The 15,047-nt window shown below is 38.2% G+C and overlaps 1 protein-coding gene and 1 pseudogene across 1 annotated transcript; both read left to right on the top strand.

The window, feature by feature from the left end:
- On the top strand, window positions 740-6,824 carry LOC18789740 (mitogen-activated protein kinase kinase kinase 1). Its single transcript, XM_007222400.2, has 9 exons — window positions 740-1,867; window positions 2,865-2,949; window positions 3,115-3,177; window positions 3,884-4,041; window positions 4,239-4,311; window positions 4,415-4,474; window positions 5,695-5,805; window positions 5,934-6,183; window positions 6,306-6,824. The coding sequence occupies exons 1-8, from the start codon at window positions 918-920 to the stop codon at window positions 6,144-6,146; spliced, it is 1,713 nt and encodes a 570-aa protein (XP_007222462.1). The 5' UTR covers window positions 740-917; the 3' UTR covers window positions 6,147-6,183; window positions 6,306-6,824.
- LOC18792025 lies at window positions 8,892-15,009 on the top strand (annotated as a pseudogene).

The following is a 15,047-nucleotide window of genomic DNA, read 5'->3' as shown; positions in this document are numbered from 1 at the left end:
TGTTAATAATTGTCTAACCGTTGATGCAATTTTAAGATTTTTTTTCCGTGACAAGCATTTGATGTGTTCGAGAAATAAAAACTAATCATTAAATTTTAACATGTGTCACATTTATGTTATTATAATGGCACATGATAATTTTACTTTAATCATAAAATCTTTATCGGTGCAGTCTGATGTGACACTCTCACTTTGATAAGAAAATCTTTGGCGACGCACTCTAATCATGTCATCTGTGCAACCATTCTCACAAACACATCAATAATGACACTTTTATGAATTGTGAACTCACGATAACATCGATTGTGAGTTACTTTTCAAATTGAATGTTGAGTTTTACTCAGACGACTTGTTTTTAAGATTATTAAGTAATTTATACTAGGAAGAAGTTATAACTTTGTGTCATCGCGATCATATTTTTCTATAACCATGATCTCTCTGAGAAATTACAAAAATGGTAGAATTATGCCTAATCAACAATAGTCTTAACGAATGTTGATAAATTTTTAATGAACATGAAGACTGAAGTGCCAGCGTTATCTTTACTTCCAGCCGAGCAGCCTCTACTAAGTAAGAAAAATATCTGATAATATTCATAAGGATCTTTTGCGCGGGGGCGTGGGGCGTACGCTTAAGAATCTGCGCGCCTCTTCAGACAGACCGAAAAGCCCCAGAGATGTCGTTGTCAAGTGGCCCCCAGTTCTCAAACCCACCTAGACACTGTCTACGTGGCACCGCGTTTTCCCATCTCTGTCCTCCGACGGCGTTTACCAGTCTCCAAAATTCCCATCCTCTTTCCTTTGGTCAGCGTCTTTTCCCGAAAACCCTGAACAAACACAACTCTCACAACTTCATCGCTCACTTTTCCGATTGAATTGCTCGCAGAGGTGGCAACATTTAGATGGATTTAGCTCCCTATGCATCACATACCTCGAATTTTCTCTAGCAAGGGAGCGAAAACCATGGATCCGAAGAAGAACCGGAGGAAGCCGAGGCTGGAGCGCCGGAATGCGGTGAAGCACATTGACTACGACGCCGCTTCGACGTCGTCCTCGCTCGACGACTCGTCCTCTTCGCCTTCGCTCTACACGCGCTCCTTCGACTTGGACCGGACGAGCTTCCGGGTCGAGGGAAACGAGGGGGATATGGAGCGGATATACCAGACCTTGGGCCTTGGCCCCGACGACTTCTCCATATCAGAGGAGGACTGGGTGGCTCGGAAGATCCGGTCGTGTTCGGATCTGCTCCCCATGTCCAGATTGTACCAGTTGGATAGTCTGGATAGCCCCAAACCCGACGAATTGAGGGAAGTGGTGGCCGAGTTGTGCGATAGAGTTGGGGATGTTACTGTTACGGGGACTGAGTTGACTCGGGCTGACGCGGCCGGTCCAAGCGGGTTATGTAATGCTGCTACTGCTTCTACCACAGGCGGTGGTGTTTGTATTGGGATTAAGGGTGCACGGCCGCCGGTGCTTAAGCCTCCGCCGTCGATGAGAGTTCCGGTGGTCGACAATGGATGCTCAACTTGGGACCTTTTGAGGGACTTCGCGCCGGAAGGCGAGGGAGACTCGGTCCAGAAGAGGCTTGAGTCTTCTTCTTCTTCTGCTTCTTCTTGTTGTGGCGATGAAGAAGAAGGAGAGGTTGGAGAGGAGGGTGCTGTGGAGGCTGGGGTCAGAGAGACTGTGCCGCTCTCAGAAGGGTGTTCGTTTACGACGTCGAATGATGACGACTCTTCTAGCACTACTACTGTCTCTCCGAATGAGAGGTTTTCGCCCAATGGGAGGCTTAAGCTTAAAATCACTCACTGGGAAAAGGGTGACCTTCTGGGTAGTGGGTCTTTCGGGTCTGTGTATGAAGCAATTTCTGAGTAAGTGCTTAAAACCCCTTCCATTTCCATATGATTGCCTTTTCTTATAGATATATTAAGATAGGAAACTTCAATATCTGAAAGATAATTTGGTGTTATTGGGACTTGGGAAGTAGAATGATAGAGGTTGAGTTTAAAGTAATATAACGGTTAAGTGTTAAGCGGTGATGGCTAAAGAAAGGGTGCCAATTGGTTTCAAAATTCAAGGGATGGAAGAGACATTAGATGACTTCGGTCGACTTGGTGATATTAGTGATGGAAAGACAAGCTTTGCTTGATGTAGTGTTCTACAGATAAGAAGCTTGAAAGACAATAATATCTTGCAGTCCAGGTGGTTGGCTAATGTATGGACAACTGTGAATTATGCCCTGAGCCGTTTTTCAACAGGTTACTTCTAGGTGGTAAATGACAGATGAATTTGCTTTCTTACAATAGGAGGAAGTTGATTCATAGGAGAGAATGTTACTAGATTTAAGAGCAGAGGTTCTCATTGAGTTGCTTCTCCATTTTTCTTTGTGGTTTTTGCAAATTCTTATTCAAAACTTGGAAAGGTTCCTTATGATCCCTTTGGATCCATCCCTTCACTACCTAAGTAAACAAAGCCTGCAGGCAGCACATCGGGCTGCAAATGAGCCAAGCTGGCCCTTGCTTTTGGTTGGTTAGGCTCAGCTGTTGAGATTTTTGCTGAGGTTAAGCCTGACATGAGCTTGAACCTCTGGCTCAGACTTGGCATGTTAGCAAAAGATTGAGGATTTACGGTATCTTTTAATAGGGGAGTCAGGGGTGCGAACATAAAATGTTTATTCATGAAGTATTTATAACTGTATATTCAAATGAATTAATTCTTTCTTTTGCAGCAAAGCTGTCTAACTAACTGAAATACCTCAATTGACATTCATAAACAAATGTTTATTAAAAGACTGGCTCCATGTTTCAACTTTCCATTGATTCTGATATTTTTTACAACTTCGTTGATTATGAGTTTTCTTTCCTGCAGTTGCGGATGCTTCATTGCTGTGAAGGAAGTTTCCTTGCTGGATAAAGGAAGTCAGGGGGTGCAAAGAGTTTATCAACTTGAACAGGTGAGAGGCTTGTGTTGTGTCTGGTCCTATGTCCTGGTTTTGCATACCTGTACTAATTGATTCAGTAATAGTATGTGACTAGAGCCTGGCTTTACTGTTGTTTCTGAGATCCTTTTCTTCTCATTCAGTGTTTGTTTGTTTGGTTTTTTTTTTTTTCTCTTCCAGGAGATTGCACTTTTGAGTCAGTTTGAACATCAAAACATAGTTCAATACTATGGAACCGCTAAGGTACTACTTTTTATTTTCTTCTTGTTCTTGAGCTTGAATTTATGCCCCTTAAAATTGTTTGTCATGCTATTCTCTTATCTGCCATGATAAGTAATTATGCATATCAGAGTCATTTATTCATCGTATTAACTTGCTACAGATTCTGGCCATTATACATAGAAACTTCATTTTTATGTTAGTTTGACACTTGGTGATGTGGCAACGAGAATCATTAATGACAATTACAGAAAAGTCCACCTTAATGTAAAAATAAGGGGATGAGATATTCTCATACATTGGTGTATTTTGTCTATCTGAGGTGGAATTTGTTGTATGCGTTATTGCTATGACTATATTTGTTTAATTTTCTTATTTTCATTCACATACGAAATCACTGTAAATAAAAGTAAACGGGCTAGCTACAGTGTCATGCATATACTTGAGGGTTACCCTTTCTGCCACTTTGTCCGTACTATTTGATGCTCTAGTTTGACTCCAAAATTATTAAGGACTTGTAGTATCAACACTAGTAGAAATTTTGGTTGTAAAGAAGTTAGGACATTTATGACCCTTTTGGTTTATTCTTTTGTTGATTATGACCTACTGTAGTTTCCGGTTCAACATAGATTTTCCGGTAGCTTGCATTTACTAATTAAGCATTACATCTTCGTAGCCTTTGTACTTATCATGTTACCAGTATCTGACATATATATTGCTCAATTTGCAGGATGAATCAAACCTTTATATCTTTCTGGAGCTTGTAGCCAAAGGCTCCCTCCAGAAACTCTATCAGACGTATCGTCTTACAGATTCTCATGTCTCTGAATACACAAGACAGATCCTGCAGGGTCTGAAGTATCTTCATGACCGAAGAGTGATTCACAGGTGATTCATATCACATGATGTATAATTTATACAAAAGTTGAATTCTTGAAATATGTTTTCCTTTGCCACCAATGAGCCACAACAAAAGAGAATGAAAATAAAATAAAAGTGGCTTATCCATCACAGTATCCATGCTCGTGCTTTGCTTCTGTTGTCTTGTCTACATCTATTCTCATATGTTTGTTTCTTGTATTAAGGGACATCAAATGCGCAAATATTTTGGTGCATGCAAATGGTTCTGTGAAGCTCGCAGATTTTGGATTGGCAAAGGTTTGTCTTTGATTCCTTAAAATCTATTCTATTTAATTGTTTTCAATAACTTCAACTAATTGTGAAGTATTTTCCACTCCTAATTTTCGCTCCCTTTTTTCAGACTATCCAGATGAACGACATCAAATCTAGCCAGGGGACTGCATACTGGATGGCCCCTGAGGTTTGCCTTTACACTTTTGTTTTAATATCATCAGTTATCAGAAGAACTTATAAATTTCAGACTATTTTGGATGCTTGTGAGCTCTCTGTTATGGGAGGACATGTCTAAAATACTTCAATTTGATACTGGTGCAGACTTGTTTTACATTGATGGATTTCTAAATTTAGTGGTGATTGCAGGATGACTTTCACAAATTATATTTTTTGCTTCTTGAACTCTGATAAAGATGTTAATGTATTTTGGTCAGATTGCTGTGTTATATAGTTAGCGTTTATAAGAAAGAGAACATTGGTAATCAAATATTGGACTAATAGCCTCAAGAATCAGTAAAGTGATTTTTTTTAAAATAAAAAAATTATACCTTAATATAAAGAAAAGTGAAAAACAAGATGATGTCAATTTTTGAAAACTTAAAACTATTTTGAGCTTTTATTTTATAAGCAATTCTATGTATTTGTTCTGTATCCTTATTGTCTATTTTTAGGGAAAAACTGTAAACAAATAACGAAAACGTTAACAATGAACCCTATATTTTCTGTTTCTACTGTAATAAATCTTTCTTAACGAACACATCCAGACATATAGCAATATATAATCTTCCGTTGATTAAACTGAATCAACTTGTTCTAAAGAACCTATTGCAAAAAATAAGTTGTAAATAATAAATTCGAAATTTGGAAGTCTGAATTATTTTCAGCGAATTTCTAAATTAATAGTTCCTTTAATTCCTTATTTCATCTAGTGTATGATTGATCAGTAAGCCTTCTTGGGCACTGAATGAGTGATTATTGGTTTCTTAACAGTTGTTCCTATAACATATATGTGAAGTTTTATATTCTCAATGATATTCCACATCTTTTCTCACCCTGAAAAATATCCTGTATCTTGTCTCAAGTCTAGATAATGTTATATGCTGATAAATGTTTATGGTTAATAATGGTTATTGTAGTTTGAGGCATATTACCTCTTGAATGTTTGCCAGCTTCATTTTTCCCTGTATATTACATGGAGTATCATTTTCTACTCTGTAGGCAGAATGGATCTAGTTCTGTTCTTTAATAGCATATTTAGCCTTAATAAAAATTTAAAAGTTGCAAGATATCCTATATTTTGCCAATATTTGCTGGGGAGGCTGCATATGTTGCTTCAGTCATGGAGTAAGGTGTGCCCGATTTGTTTTTTCTTTTTGAGTACTTATTCGTCAATCTATGCTTGTGCAGGTTGTTAATCGGAAACACCAGGGATATGGGCTTCCGGCGGATATATGGAGCCTTGGATGCACTGTATTGGAGATGTTAACCAGACGGTTTCCATACCCTAATCTTGAATGGGTTCGTGCCATTTTTGCGAGAAGTTTACTCTTTGTGGTCCATAATGGTGATGACAATGTGTTAGATTATGCATCTCTTTGACCTCTATTTTGTTTTTGACAGCATCATCTCTTCTTGTGTTTCAACAGATGCAGGCATTATTTAAGATTGGAAAGGGAGAGCCCCCTCCGGTTCCCGATTCTCTTTCGAAAGATGCACAAGATTTCATCCATCGATGCCTACAAGTTAATCCAGCGAATCGTCCTACTGCTGCTCAGCTCTTAAATCATCCATTTCTTAATAGACCCCTTACGACATCTTCTGGATCAGGGTCTCCTTACCATCACCGTGGGCCGAGTTGAAAACATTGATTCAGCTATAAGTTGTGATGGTAATAAGGTAATGCTTTGTATTCCACAATTTCATATTGCTCTCTCCACCCCATAATTCCATGAAACTGAACTAAAAATAATTCCAAAATCAATACGTTGACTGATTAATATCTTTGCCTTTGAAAACAGCTCTGTCCAACACTACAGTACAGATGCAGGACTATTTATCCCCGCTCTGTAACTTGCTCCTGTATCTCCAGTGTTCAGCCATCAAATCTTTGGCTTACGCTTGTAGAGTGCATGTGTGTTATAACTTCATCAATTTTCACAGGATCGGCTAACAGGATCCATGAGTTTCGAAGAACAATCAACGGTCTGCCACCTTCCCAGCTGTAGATCTTGCACCATGGAGCATTCTGGTATTGAATTATTCTAGTGTCAGTTTGTCTGTTGTAGGAATATGATTTTTCGTCCTCACTTTTTTTTCCCCAGTTTGATAGGTGTTTGATATCTCATGTCTTTTCCCCTTGTAGTTTCAAATTAAGTTAATTAGTGGGTTAAAGATTTGTATTGGCAAGTTGTGGTAGGTAGTTTTGTAAGCATTGGAAAGGAATAACGATTTGTATATAATTTGTTATTTGACAGTGTCACAATTGGCATGCATACGTAATGGGAGAAAAATAAAATATGCGACAGTTTTATTTTAATTATTTTCTATTTATTTTTACTAGACTCTCCGCACGCTCTACTACGCCTGTGAGAGGTTTTTTTTTTTTTTTAAAAAAAAAAAATATATTTTAAAATTGAAAAAGATAATGGGTAGTTGTGTTCCATAAAAATAGGATTTATTATCTGATTTTTCTTTTAATATGAAAAAGTATGAATTTACCATGTTATTTTCATTTAATTAATAATTTTAATTCTTAATGCTTGGATTAATTAAGGGCATTTTTTGGTATTTTAAATGTTTCATCATTCTCTGCCTTTTATTTCATATATAGACTATGCCTTTTGCTTTATATATACTAGCCTCTCTGCACGCGCTTCCGCACTTGCGAGAAGTTTTTTTAAAAAAATAAGTAAATTTATTTCAGAAATAAAAAAGATAATGGGTAGTTGTGTTCTATAAAAATAGGATCTATTATCTGCTTTTTCTTTTTCTTTTAATTTTTTTAAATATGAAAAAGTGTGAATTTACCATATTATCCTCATTTAATTAATAATTTGAATTCTTAATATTTGCATTAACCAAGGGTATTTTCTAGTATTTTGAATGTTTCACCATTCTCTGCCTTTTGCTTTATATATATATATATATATATATATATATATATATACAGAGAGCTTCCATTGAGGGATCCCTCAAATAAGCTTATTTGAGGGACACCCCTTGTAGGCCCCACTCCGGATTATATTTCACTAATCCAAACCTTCTATTTTGTAGATACTCATTCAAAGATCATCTCTACAAAAACTCACTTGAATCCGATATCATTTGACCACTCAATTAAGTTATTGAAATTTTAGCATTTTTTTGAAGCACCGTGTTCATTGATTTTGTAAGACACAATTGGATGTCGAAATGGTTTCCGATTTGTCTAATTTTTTGTAAGGATGATCTATGAATGAAGACCTAAAAAATAGATGGTTTGGATCATTGGGAAAAAAATTGTAGGGTACCCTAAAAGGCGTCTCTCAAATAATTTATTTGAGGGATCCCTCAATAGAAGGGGACTGTATATATATATATATATATATTTCCCATTGTAGTTTCAAATTAAGTTAATTAGTGCCTTTTGCTTTATATATATAGATAAATATTTTATGTTCTCTATTTTACCGTTGTTGACACTATTAAAAATAGTTGACATTAAATTGAGCGGGACTGATGGTAATGGTATGATAGTACGTACGCGTTAAGAACAATTTCCAAGTAATCAAAGCGAATGAAAAGTCTTATATGACCAACTTCCAACTTTATTCTGGTAGAATCGTACGAGTCATTTATAAGAAAATTAAATTACAACAGCAGTCCTTGATGTTAAATACATTTTGACATAAACCATGCACTTTTGGAAATTACAGTACGACTACTGATCTCAACTAGAAAACATCAAAGTGCACACACAAATTACGCCCGAACAATAACCACCAAGATTAGGGTATCCCACAACCCATATAAAATCAAGCACCCTTCAAATAGCAACCAAACATCTCCAAGCACGTTAGTGGAGTATAGCTCTTAGTTAGTTGAGCTATTCTATATCCACCTATGTGAGCAGAAGTTCGAAACCCTAAGATAATCAATATTTGTGTAAACTCCCTTTCCCAATCCTAAAATGCAAGTTTAACTTTGAAGTAAAAAAAAGCACCTTACTTCTATGGTTTTTTTTGTTTTTTAGACAATGTGATATTCTAAATTATCTAATGTGTGAAGAGAGAGATCAAACTTGAGTGCAAAGAAGCGGTCACACTGCTCTTTCCCAACTGCATATGCCACATGACATACTTATACAAGAGAGAATACTAGTGTCAGTCAATTAGCGTAAGTGTGCGATGATTGTGATGTGGGCATCATTGCAGCAGGATCCATAATCATCACTTCTTCTACGCGATTGACCCTAGCACTTCTACTTGTGCAATTTATTCTTTGCATTTGGGTCTGGACTGGGACCAGTACACAAATAAAAATGGGCTCTCTGGAGTTGCAGTTTCTGGTGGCCCAAAGTCAATTTCAATTCAACCCAACCCAACCTTTGGCCTTGCGTCTTCCATTCCCACCGGCTTCATTCATGAGCACCATCATCTGTGATGCAGATGATAACACAATGGCGCCATCCTCCATCGGATAAAATGAGAGAATAAACCGCACCTTTTATAAGCTCCCGCACGCTACGCATCCCTCCCTCCCCACGTGACCGCCAAGATTGGAAATTTACTCTCTCCTCCTCCCTCCAATCACACCCACACCCACACTCTATCTCTCGCTGCAATCGCCGTCGCATAATCTTCTCTCCGGCACTTCCCAGGTACTGGCGATTCTCCCCTTCCCCATCGATCTCAATTTTCGCACCTTTCTGCGATTCATTTTCCTAGGGTTTGTTCTTCTCGCCTTCCCATTTGCTTTGTGTGATTATTCTTCTGTTTGTTCCTAGGGATTTTATGATTGATATCCGATTGCCTTCGCTCTACACGCGCTCCTTCGACTTGGACCGGACGAGCTTCCGGGTCGAGGGAAACGAGGGGGCTATGGAGCGGATATACCAGACCTTGGGCCTCGGCCCCGACGACTTCTCCATATCATAGCAGGACTGGGTGGCGCGGAAGATCCAGTCGTCTTCGGATCTGCTCCCCGTGTCCAGATTGTACCAGTTGGATAGTCTGGATAGCCCGAAACCCGACGAATTGAGGGAAGTGGTGGCCGAGTTGTGCGATAGAGTTGGGGATGTTACAGTTACGGTGACTGAGTTGACTCGGGCTGCCTCGGCCGGTCCAAGCGGGTTATGTAATGCTGCTGCTGCTACTACTTCTACCGCAGGCCGTGGTGTTTGTATTGGGATTAAGGGTGTACGGCCGCCGGTGCTTAAGCCTCCGCCGTCGATGAGGGTTCCGGTGGTCGACAATGGATGCTCAACTTGGGACCTTTTGAGGGACTTCGCGCCGGAAGGTGAGGGTGACTCGGTCCAGAAGAGGCTTGTGTCTTCTTGTTGTGGCGATGAAGAAGAAGGGGAGGTTGGAGAGGAGGGTGCTGTGGAGGCTGTCGTCAGAGAGACTGTGCCCCTCTCAGAAGAGTGTTCGTTTACGACGTCGACGTCGAATGATGACGACTCTTCTGGCATTATCACTGTCTCTCTGAATGAGAGGTTTTCGCCCAATGGGAGGCTTAAGCTTAAAATCACTCACTGGGAAAAGGGTGACCTTCTGGGTAGTGGGTCTTTCGGGTCTGTGTATGAAGCAATTTCTGAGTAAGTGCTTAAAACCCCTTACATTTCCATATGATTGCTTATTCTTATAGATATATTGCTTATTCTTATAGATATATTAAGATTGGAAACTTCAATATGTGATAGATAATTTGGTGTTCTTGGGACTTGGGAAGTAGAATGATAGAGGTTGAGTTTAAAGTAATATAACGGTTAAGCGTTAAGCGGTGATGGCTAAAGAAAGGGTGCCAATTGGTTTCAAAATTCAAGGGATGGAAGAGACATTAGATGACCTCGGTCGACTTGGTGATATTAGTGATGGAAAGACAAGCTTTGCTTGATGTAGTGTTCTACAGATAAGAAGCTTGAAAGACAATAATATCTTGCAGTCCTGGTGGTTGGGTAATGTATGGACAACTGTGAATTATGCCCTGAGCCGTTTTTCAACAGGTTACTTCTAGGTGGTAAATGACAGATGAATTTGCTTTCTTACAATAGGAGGAAGGTGATTCATAGGAGAGAATGTTACTAGATTTAAGAGCAGAGGTTCTCATTGAGTTGCTTCTCCATTTTTCTTTGTGGTTTTTGCAAATTCTTATTCAAAACTTGGAAAGGTTCCTTATGATCCCTTTGGATCCATCCCTTCACTACCTAAGTAAACAAAGCCTGCAGGCAGCACATCGGGCTGCAAATGAGCCAAGCTGGCCCTTGCTTTTGGTTGGTTAGGCTCAGCTGTTGAGATTTTTGCTGAGGTTAAGCCTGACATGAGCTTGAACCTCTGGCTCAGACTTGGCTTGTTAGCAAAAGATTGAGGATTTGCGGTATCTTTTAATAGGGGAGTCAGGGGAGTCAGGCTTGAACCTCAACTTTCCATTGATTCTGATATTTTTTACAACTTCGTTGATTATGAGTTTTCTTTCCTGCAGTTGCGGATGCTTCATTGCTGTGAAGGAAGTTTCCTTGCTGGATAAAGGAAGTCAGGGGGTGCAAAGAGTTTATCAACTTGAACAGGTGAGAGGCTTGTGTTGTGTCTGGTCCTATGTCCTGGTTTTGCATACCTGTACTAATTGATTCAGTAATAGTATGTGAGTAGAGCCTGGCTTTACTGTTGTTTCTGAGATCCTTTTCTTCTCATTCAGTGTTTGTTTGTTTGGTTTTTTTTTTTTTCTCTTCCAGGAGATTGCTCTTTTGAGTCAGTTTGAACATCAAAACATAGTTCAATACTATGGAACCGCTAAGGTACTACTTTTTATTTTCTTCTTGTTCTTGAGCTTGAATTTATGCCCCTTAAAATTGTTTGTCATGCTATTCCCTTATCTGCCATGATAAGTAATTATGCATATCAGAGTCCTTTATTCATCGTATTAACTTGCTACAGATTCTGGCCATTATACATAGAAACTTCATTTTTATGTTAGTTTGACACTTGGTGATGTGGCAACGAGAATCATTAATGACAATTACAGAAAAGTCCACCTTAATGTAAAAATAAGGGGATGAGATATTCTCATACATTGGTGTATTTTGTCTATCTGAGGTGGAATTTGTTGTATGCGTTATTGCTATGACTATATTTGTTTAATTTTCTTATTTTCATTCACATACGAAATCACTGTAAATAAAAGTAAACGGGCTAGCTACAGTGTCATGCATATACTTGAGGGTTACCCTTTCTGCCACTTTGTCCGTACTATTTGATGCTCTAGCTTGACTCCAAAATTATTAAGGACTTGTCGTATCAACACTAGTAGAAATTTTGGTTGTAAAGAAGTTAGGACATTTATGACCCTTTTGGTTTATTCTTTTGTTGATTATGACCTACTGTAGTTTCCGGTTCAACATAGATTTTCCGGTAGCATACATTTTCTAATTAAGCATTAAATCTTTGTAGCCTTTGTACTTATCATGTTACCAGTATCTGACATATATATTGCTCAATTTGCAGGATGAATCAAACCTTCATATCTTTCTGGAGCTTGTAGCTAAAGGCTCCGTCCAGAAACTCTATCAGAAGTATTGTCTTACAGATTCTCTTGTCTCTGAATACACAAGACAGATCCTGCAGGGTCTGAAGTATCTTCATGACCGAAGAGTGATTCACAGGTGATTCATATCACATGATGTATAATTTATACAAAAGTTGAATTCTTGAAATGTGTTTTCCTTTGCCACCAATGAGCCACAACAAAAGAGAATGAAAATAAAATAAAAGTGGCTTAACCATCACAGTATCCATGCTCATGCTTTGCTTCTGTTGTCTTGTCTACATCTGTTCTCATATCTTTGTTTCTTGTATTAAGGGACATCAAATGCGCAAATATTTTGGTGCATGCAAATGGTTCTGTGAAGCTCGCAGATTTTGGATTGGCAAAGGTTTGTCTTTGATTCCTCAAAATCTATTCTATTTAATTGTTTTCAACTACTTCAACTAATTGTGAAGTATTTTCCACTCCTAATTTTCGCTCCCTTTTTTCAGACTATCCAGATGAACGACATCATATCTTGCCAGGGGACTGCATACTGGATGGCCCCTGAGGTTTGTCTTTATGCTTTTGTTTTAATATCATCAGTTATCAGAAGAAGTTATAAATTTTAGACTATTTTGGATGCTTGTGAGCTCTCTCTGTTATGGGAGGACATGTCTAAAATACTTCAATTTGATACTGGTGCAGACTTGTTTTACATTGATGGATTTCTAAATTTAGTGGTGATTGCAGGATGACTTTCACAAATTATATTTTTTGCTTCTTGAACTCTGATAAAGATGTTAATGTATTTTGGTCAGATTGCTGTGTTATGTAGTATAGCGTTTATAAGAAAGAGAACATTGGTAATCAAATATTGGACTAATAGCCTCAAGAATCAGTGAAGTGATTTTTTTAAAATAAAAAAATTATACCTTAATATAAAGAAAAGTGAAAAACAAGAAGATGTGAATTTTTGAAAACTTAAAACTATTTTGAGCTTTTATTTTATAAGCAATTCTATGTATTTGCTCTCCTCTATCCCTCACCTCTATCATGCCTCTTCTCACTTTCATCTTCTTTGTTATGTATCTTTATTGTCTATTTTTAGAGAAAAACTGTAAACAAATAACGAAAACGTTAACAATGAACCCTATATTTTCTGATTTCTACTGAAATAAATCTTTCTTAACGAACACATCCAGACATATAGCAATATATAATCTTACGTTGATTAAACTGAATCAACTTGTTCTAAAGAACCTGTTGCAAAAAATAAGTTGTAAATAATAAATTCGAAATTTGGAAGTTTGAATTATTTTCAGCGAATTTCTAAATTAATATACCTTTAATTCCTTATTTCATCTAGTGTATGATTGATCAGTAAGCCTTCTTGGGCACTGAATGAGTGATTATTGGTTTCTTAACATCCTATAACATATATGTGAAGTTTTATATTCTCAATGATATTCCACATCTTTTCTCACCCTGAAAAATATCCCGTTTCTTGTCTCAAGTCTAGATAATGTTATATGCTGATAAATGTTTATGGTTAATAATAGTTATTGTAGTTTGAGGCATATTGCCTCTTGAATGTTTGCCCGCTTCATTTTTCCCTGTATATTACATGGAGTATCATTTTCTACTATGTAGGCAGAATGGATCTAGTTCTGTTCTTTAATAGCATATTTAGCCTTAATAAAAATTTAAAAGTTGCAAGATATCCTATATTTTGCCAATATTTGCTGGGGAGGCTGCATATGTTGCTTCAGTCATGGAGTAAGGTGTGCCCGATTTGTTTTTTCTTTTTGAGTACTTATTCGTCAATCTATGCTTGTGCAGGTTGTTAATCGGAAACACCAGGGATATGGGCTTCCGGCGGATATATGGAGCCTTGGATGCACTGTATTGGAGATGTTAACCAGACGGTTTCCATACCATAATCTTGAATGGGTTCGTGCCATTTTTGCGAGAAGTTTACTCTTTGTGGTCTATAATGGTGATGACAATGTGTTAGATTATGCATCTCTTTGACCTCTATTTTGTTTTTGACAGCATCATCTCTTCTTGTGTCTCAACAGATGCAGGCATTATTTAAGATTGGAAAGGGAGAGCCCCCTCTGGTTCCCGATTCTCTTTCGAAAGATGCACAAGATTTCATCCATCGATGCCTACAAGTTAATCCAGCGAATCGTCCTACTGCTGCTCAGCTCTTAAATCATCCATTTCTTAATAGACCCCTTACGACATCTTCTGGATCAGGGTCTCCTTACCATCACCATGGGCCGAGTTGAAAACATTTATTCAGCTATAAGTTGTGATGGTAATAAGGTAATGCTTTGTATTCCACAATTTCATATTGCTCTCTCCACCCTATAATTCCATGAAACTGAACTAAAAATAATTCCAAAATCAATACGTTGACTGGTTAATATCTTTGCCTTTGAAAACAGCTCTGCCCAACACTACAGTACAGATGCAGGACTATTTATCCCCGCTCTGTAACTTGCTCCGGTATATACTGTGTTCAGCCCAGTGTTTTCAAAGGCGTGCGAGCGCGTCGGCGCGAGTCGTTAGGAAAACGCCCGTAGCGGTCGGCTGTTTAGCGAGTTGCACGTTTAGCGCGGGGAAGGCGTGAGGAGGCGTTGCAAGGCGTGTCTAGGCGGAGCAGGGCGCGCCAGATCTGGAAACTTCTGAACCGGAAGAAATTTGCGAGTCTGCAGATGTCTGCGAGGAAGATGAACTCGAGAGGAAGACGACTCCTTTTTTAATTTTATTTTTAGGTTAATGCAACGACGTCGTTCTGGTTGTTGTGTTTCGTAAACAATATTAAAGTGAAACGACGTCGTTTCACTGGGAGTGTGTTGAAAAATAAAATAAAAAACGCAAGTTGCTGGTTTTTTTTATCTTACCTTTATTGTAATAACCCTACGGCAAGAAGGATTAATAGTGGGAAATATGTTAATGAAACATTCAAGTTGATGTAGCTTTTCTACTTACCTTTTTTTTCTCCCCCTATATATATATATATAGTATAGTACAAC

Source organism: Prunus persica, chromosome G1, assembly GCF_000346465.2.
Source record: "Prunus persica cultivar Lovell chromosome G1, Prunus_persica_NCBIv2, whole genome shotgun sequence".
NCBI lineage: Eukaryota > Viridiplantae > Streptophyta > Magnoliopsida > Rosales > Rosaceae > Prunus > Prunus persica.
The sequence above is the reverse complement of the archived record's forward strand: the minus strand, read 5'-3'. Positions and strand labels throughout refer to the sequence as shown.

Bases quoted from the DNA above. Each gene is read 5' to 3' on its own strand.
- LOC18789740 (XM_007222400.2), top strand. From the start codon at position 918: ATGCATCACATACCTCGAATTTTCTCTAGCAAGGGAGCGAAAACCATG. The intron at 4,475-5,694 runs GTTTGCCTTTAC...ATGCTTGTGCAG, and splicing joins CATACTGGATGGCCCCTGAG to GTTGTTAATCGGAAACACCA. The intron at 5,806-5,933 runs GTTCGTGCCATT...GTGTTTCAACAG, and splicing joins CATACCCTAATCTTGAATGG to ATGCAGGCATTATTTAAGAT.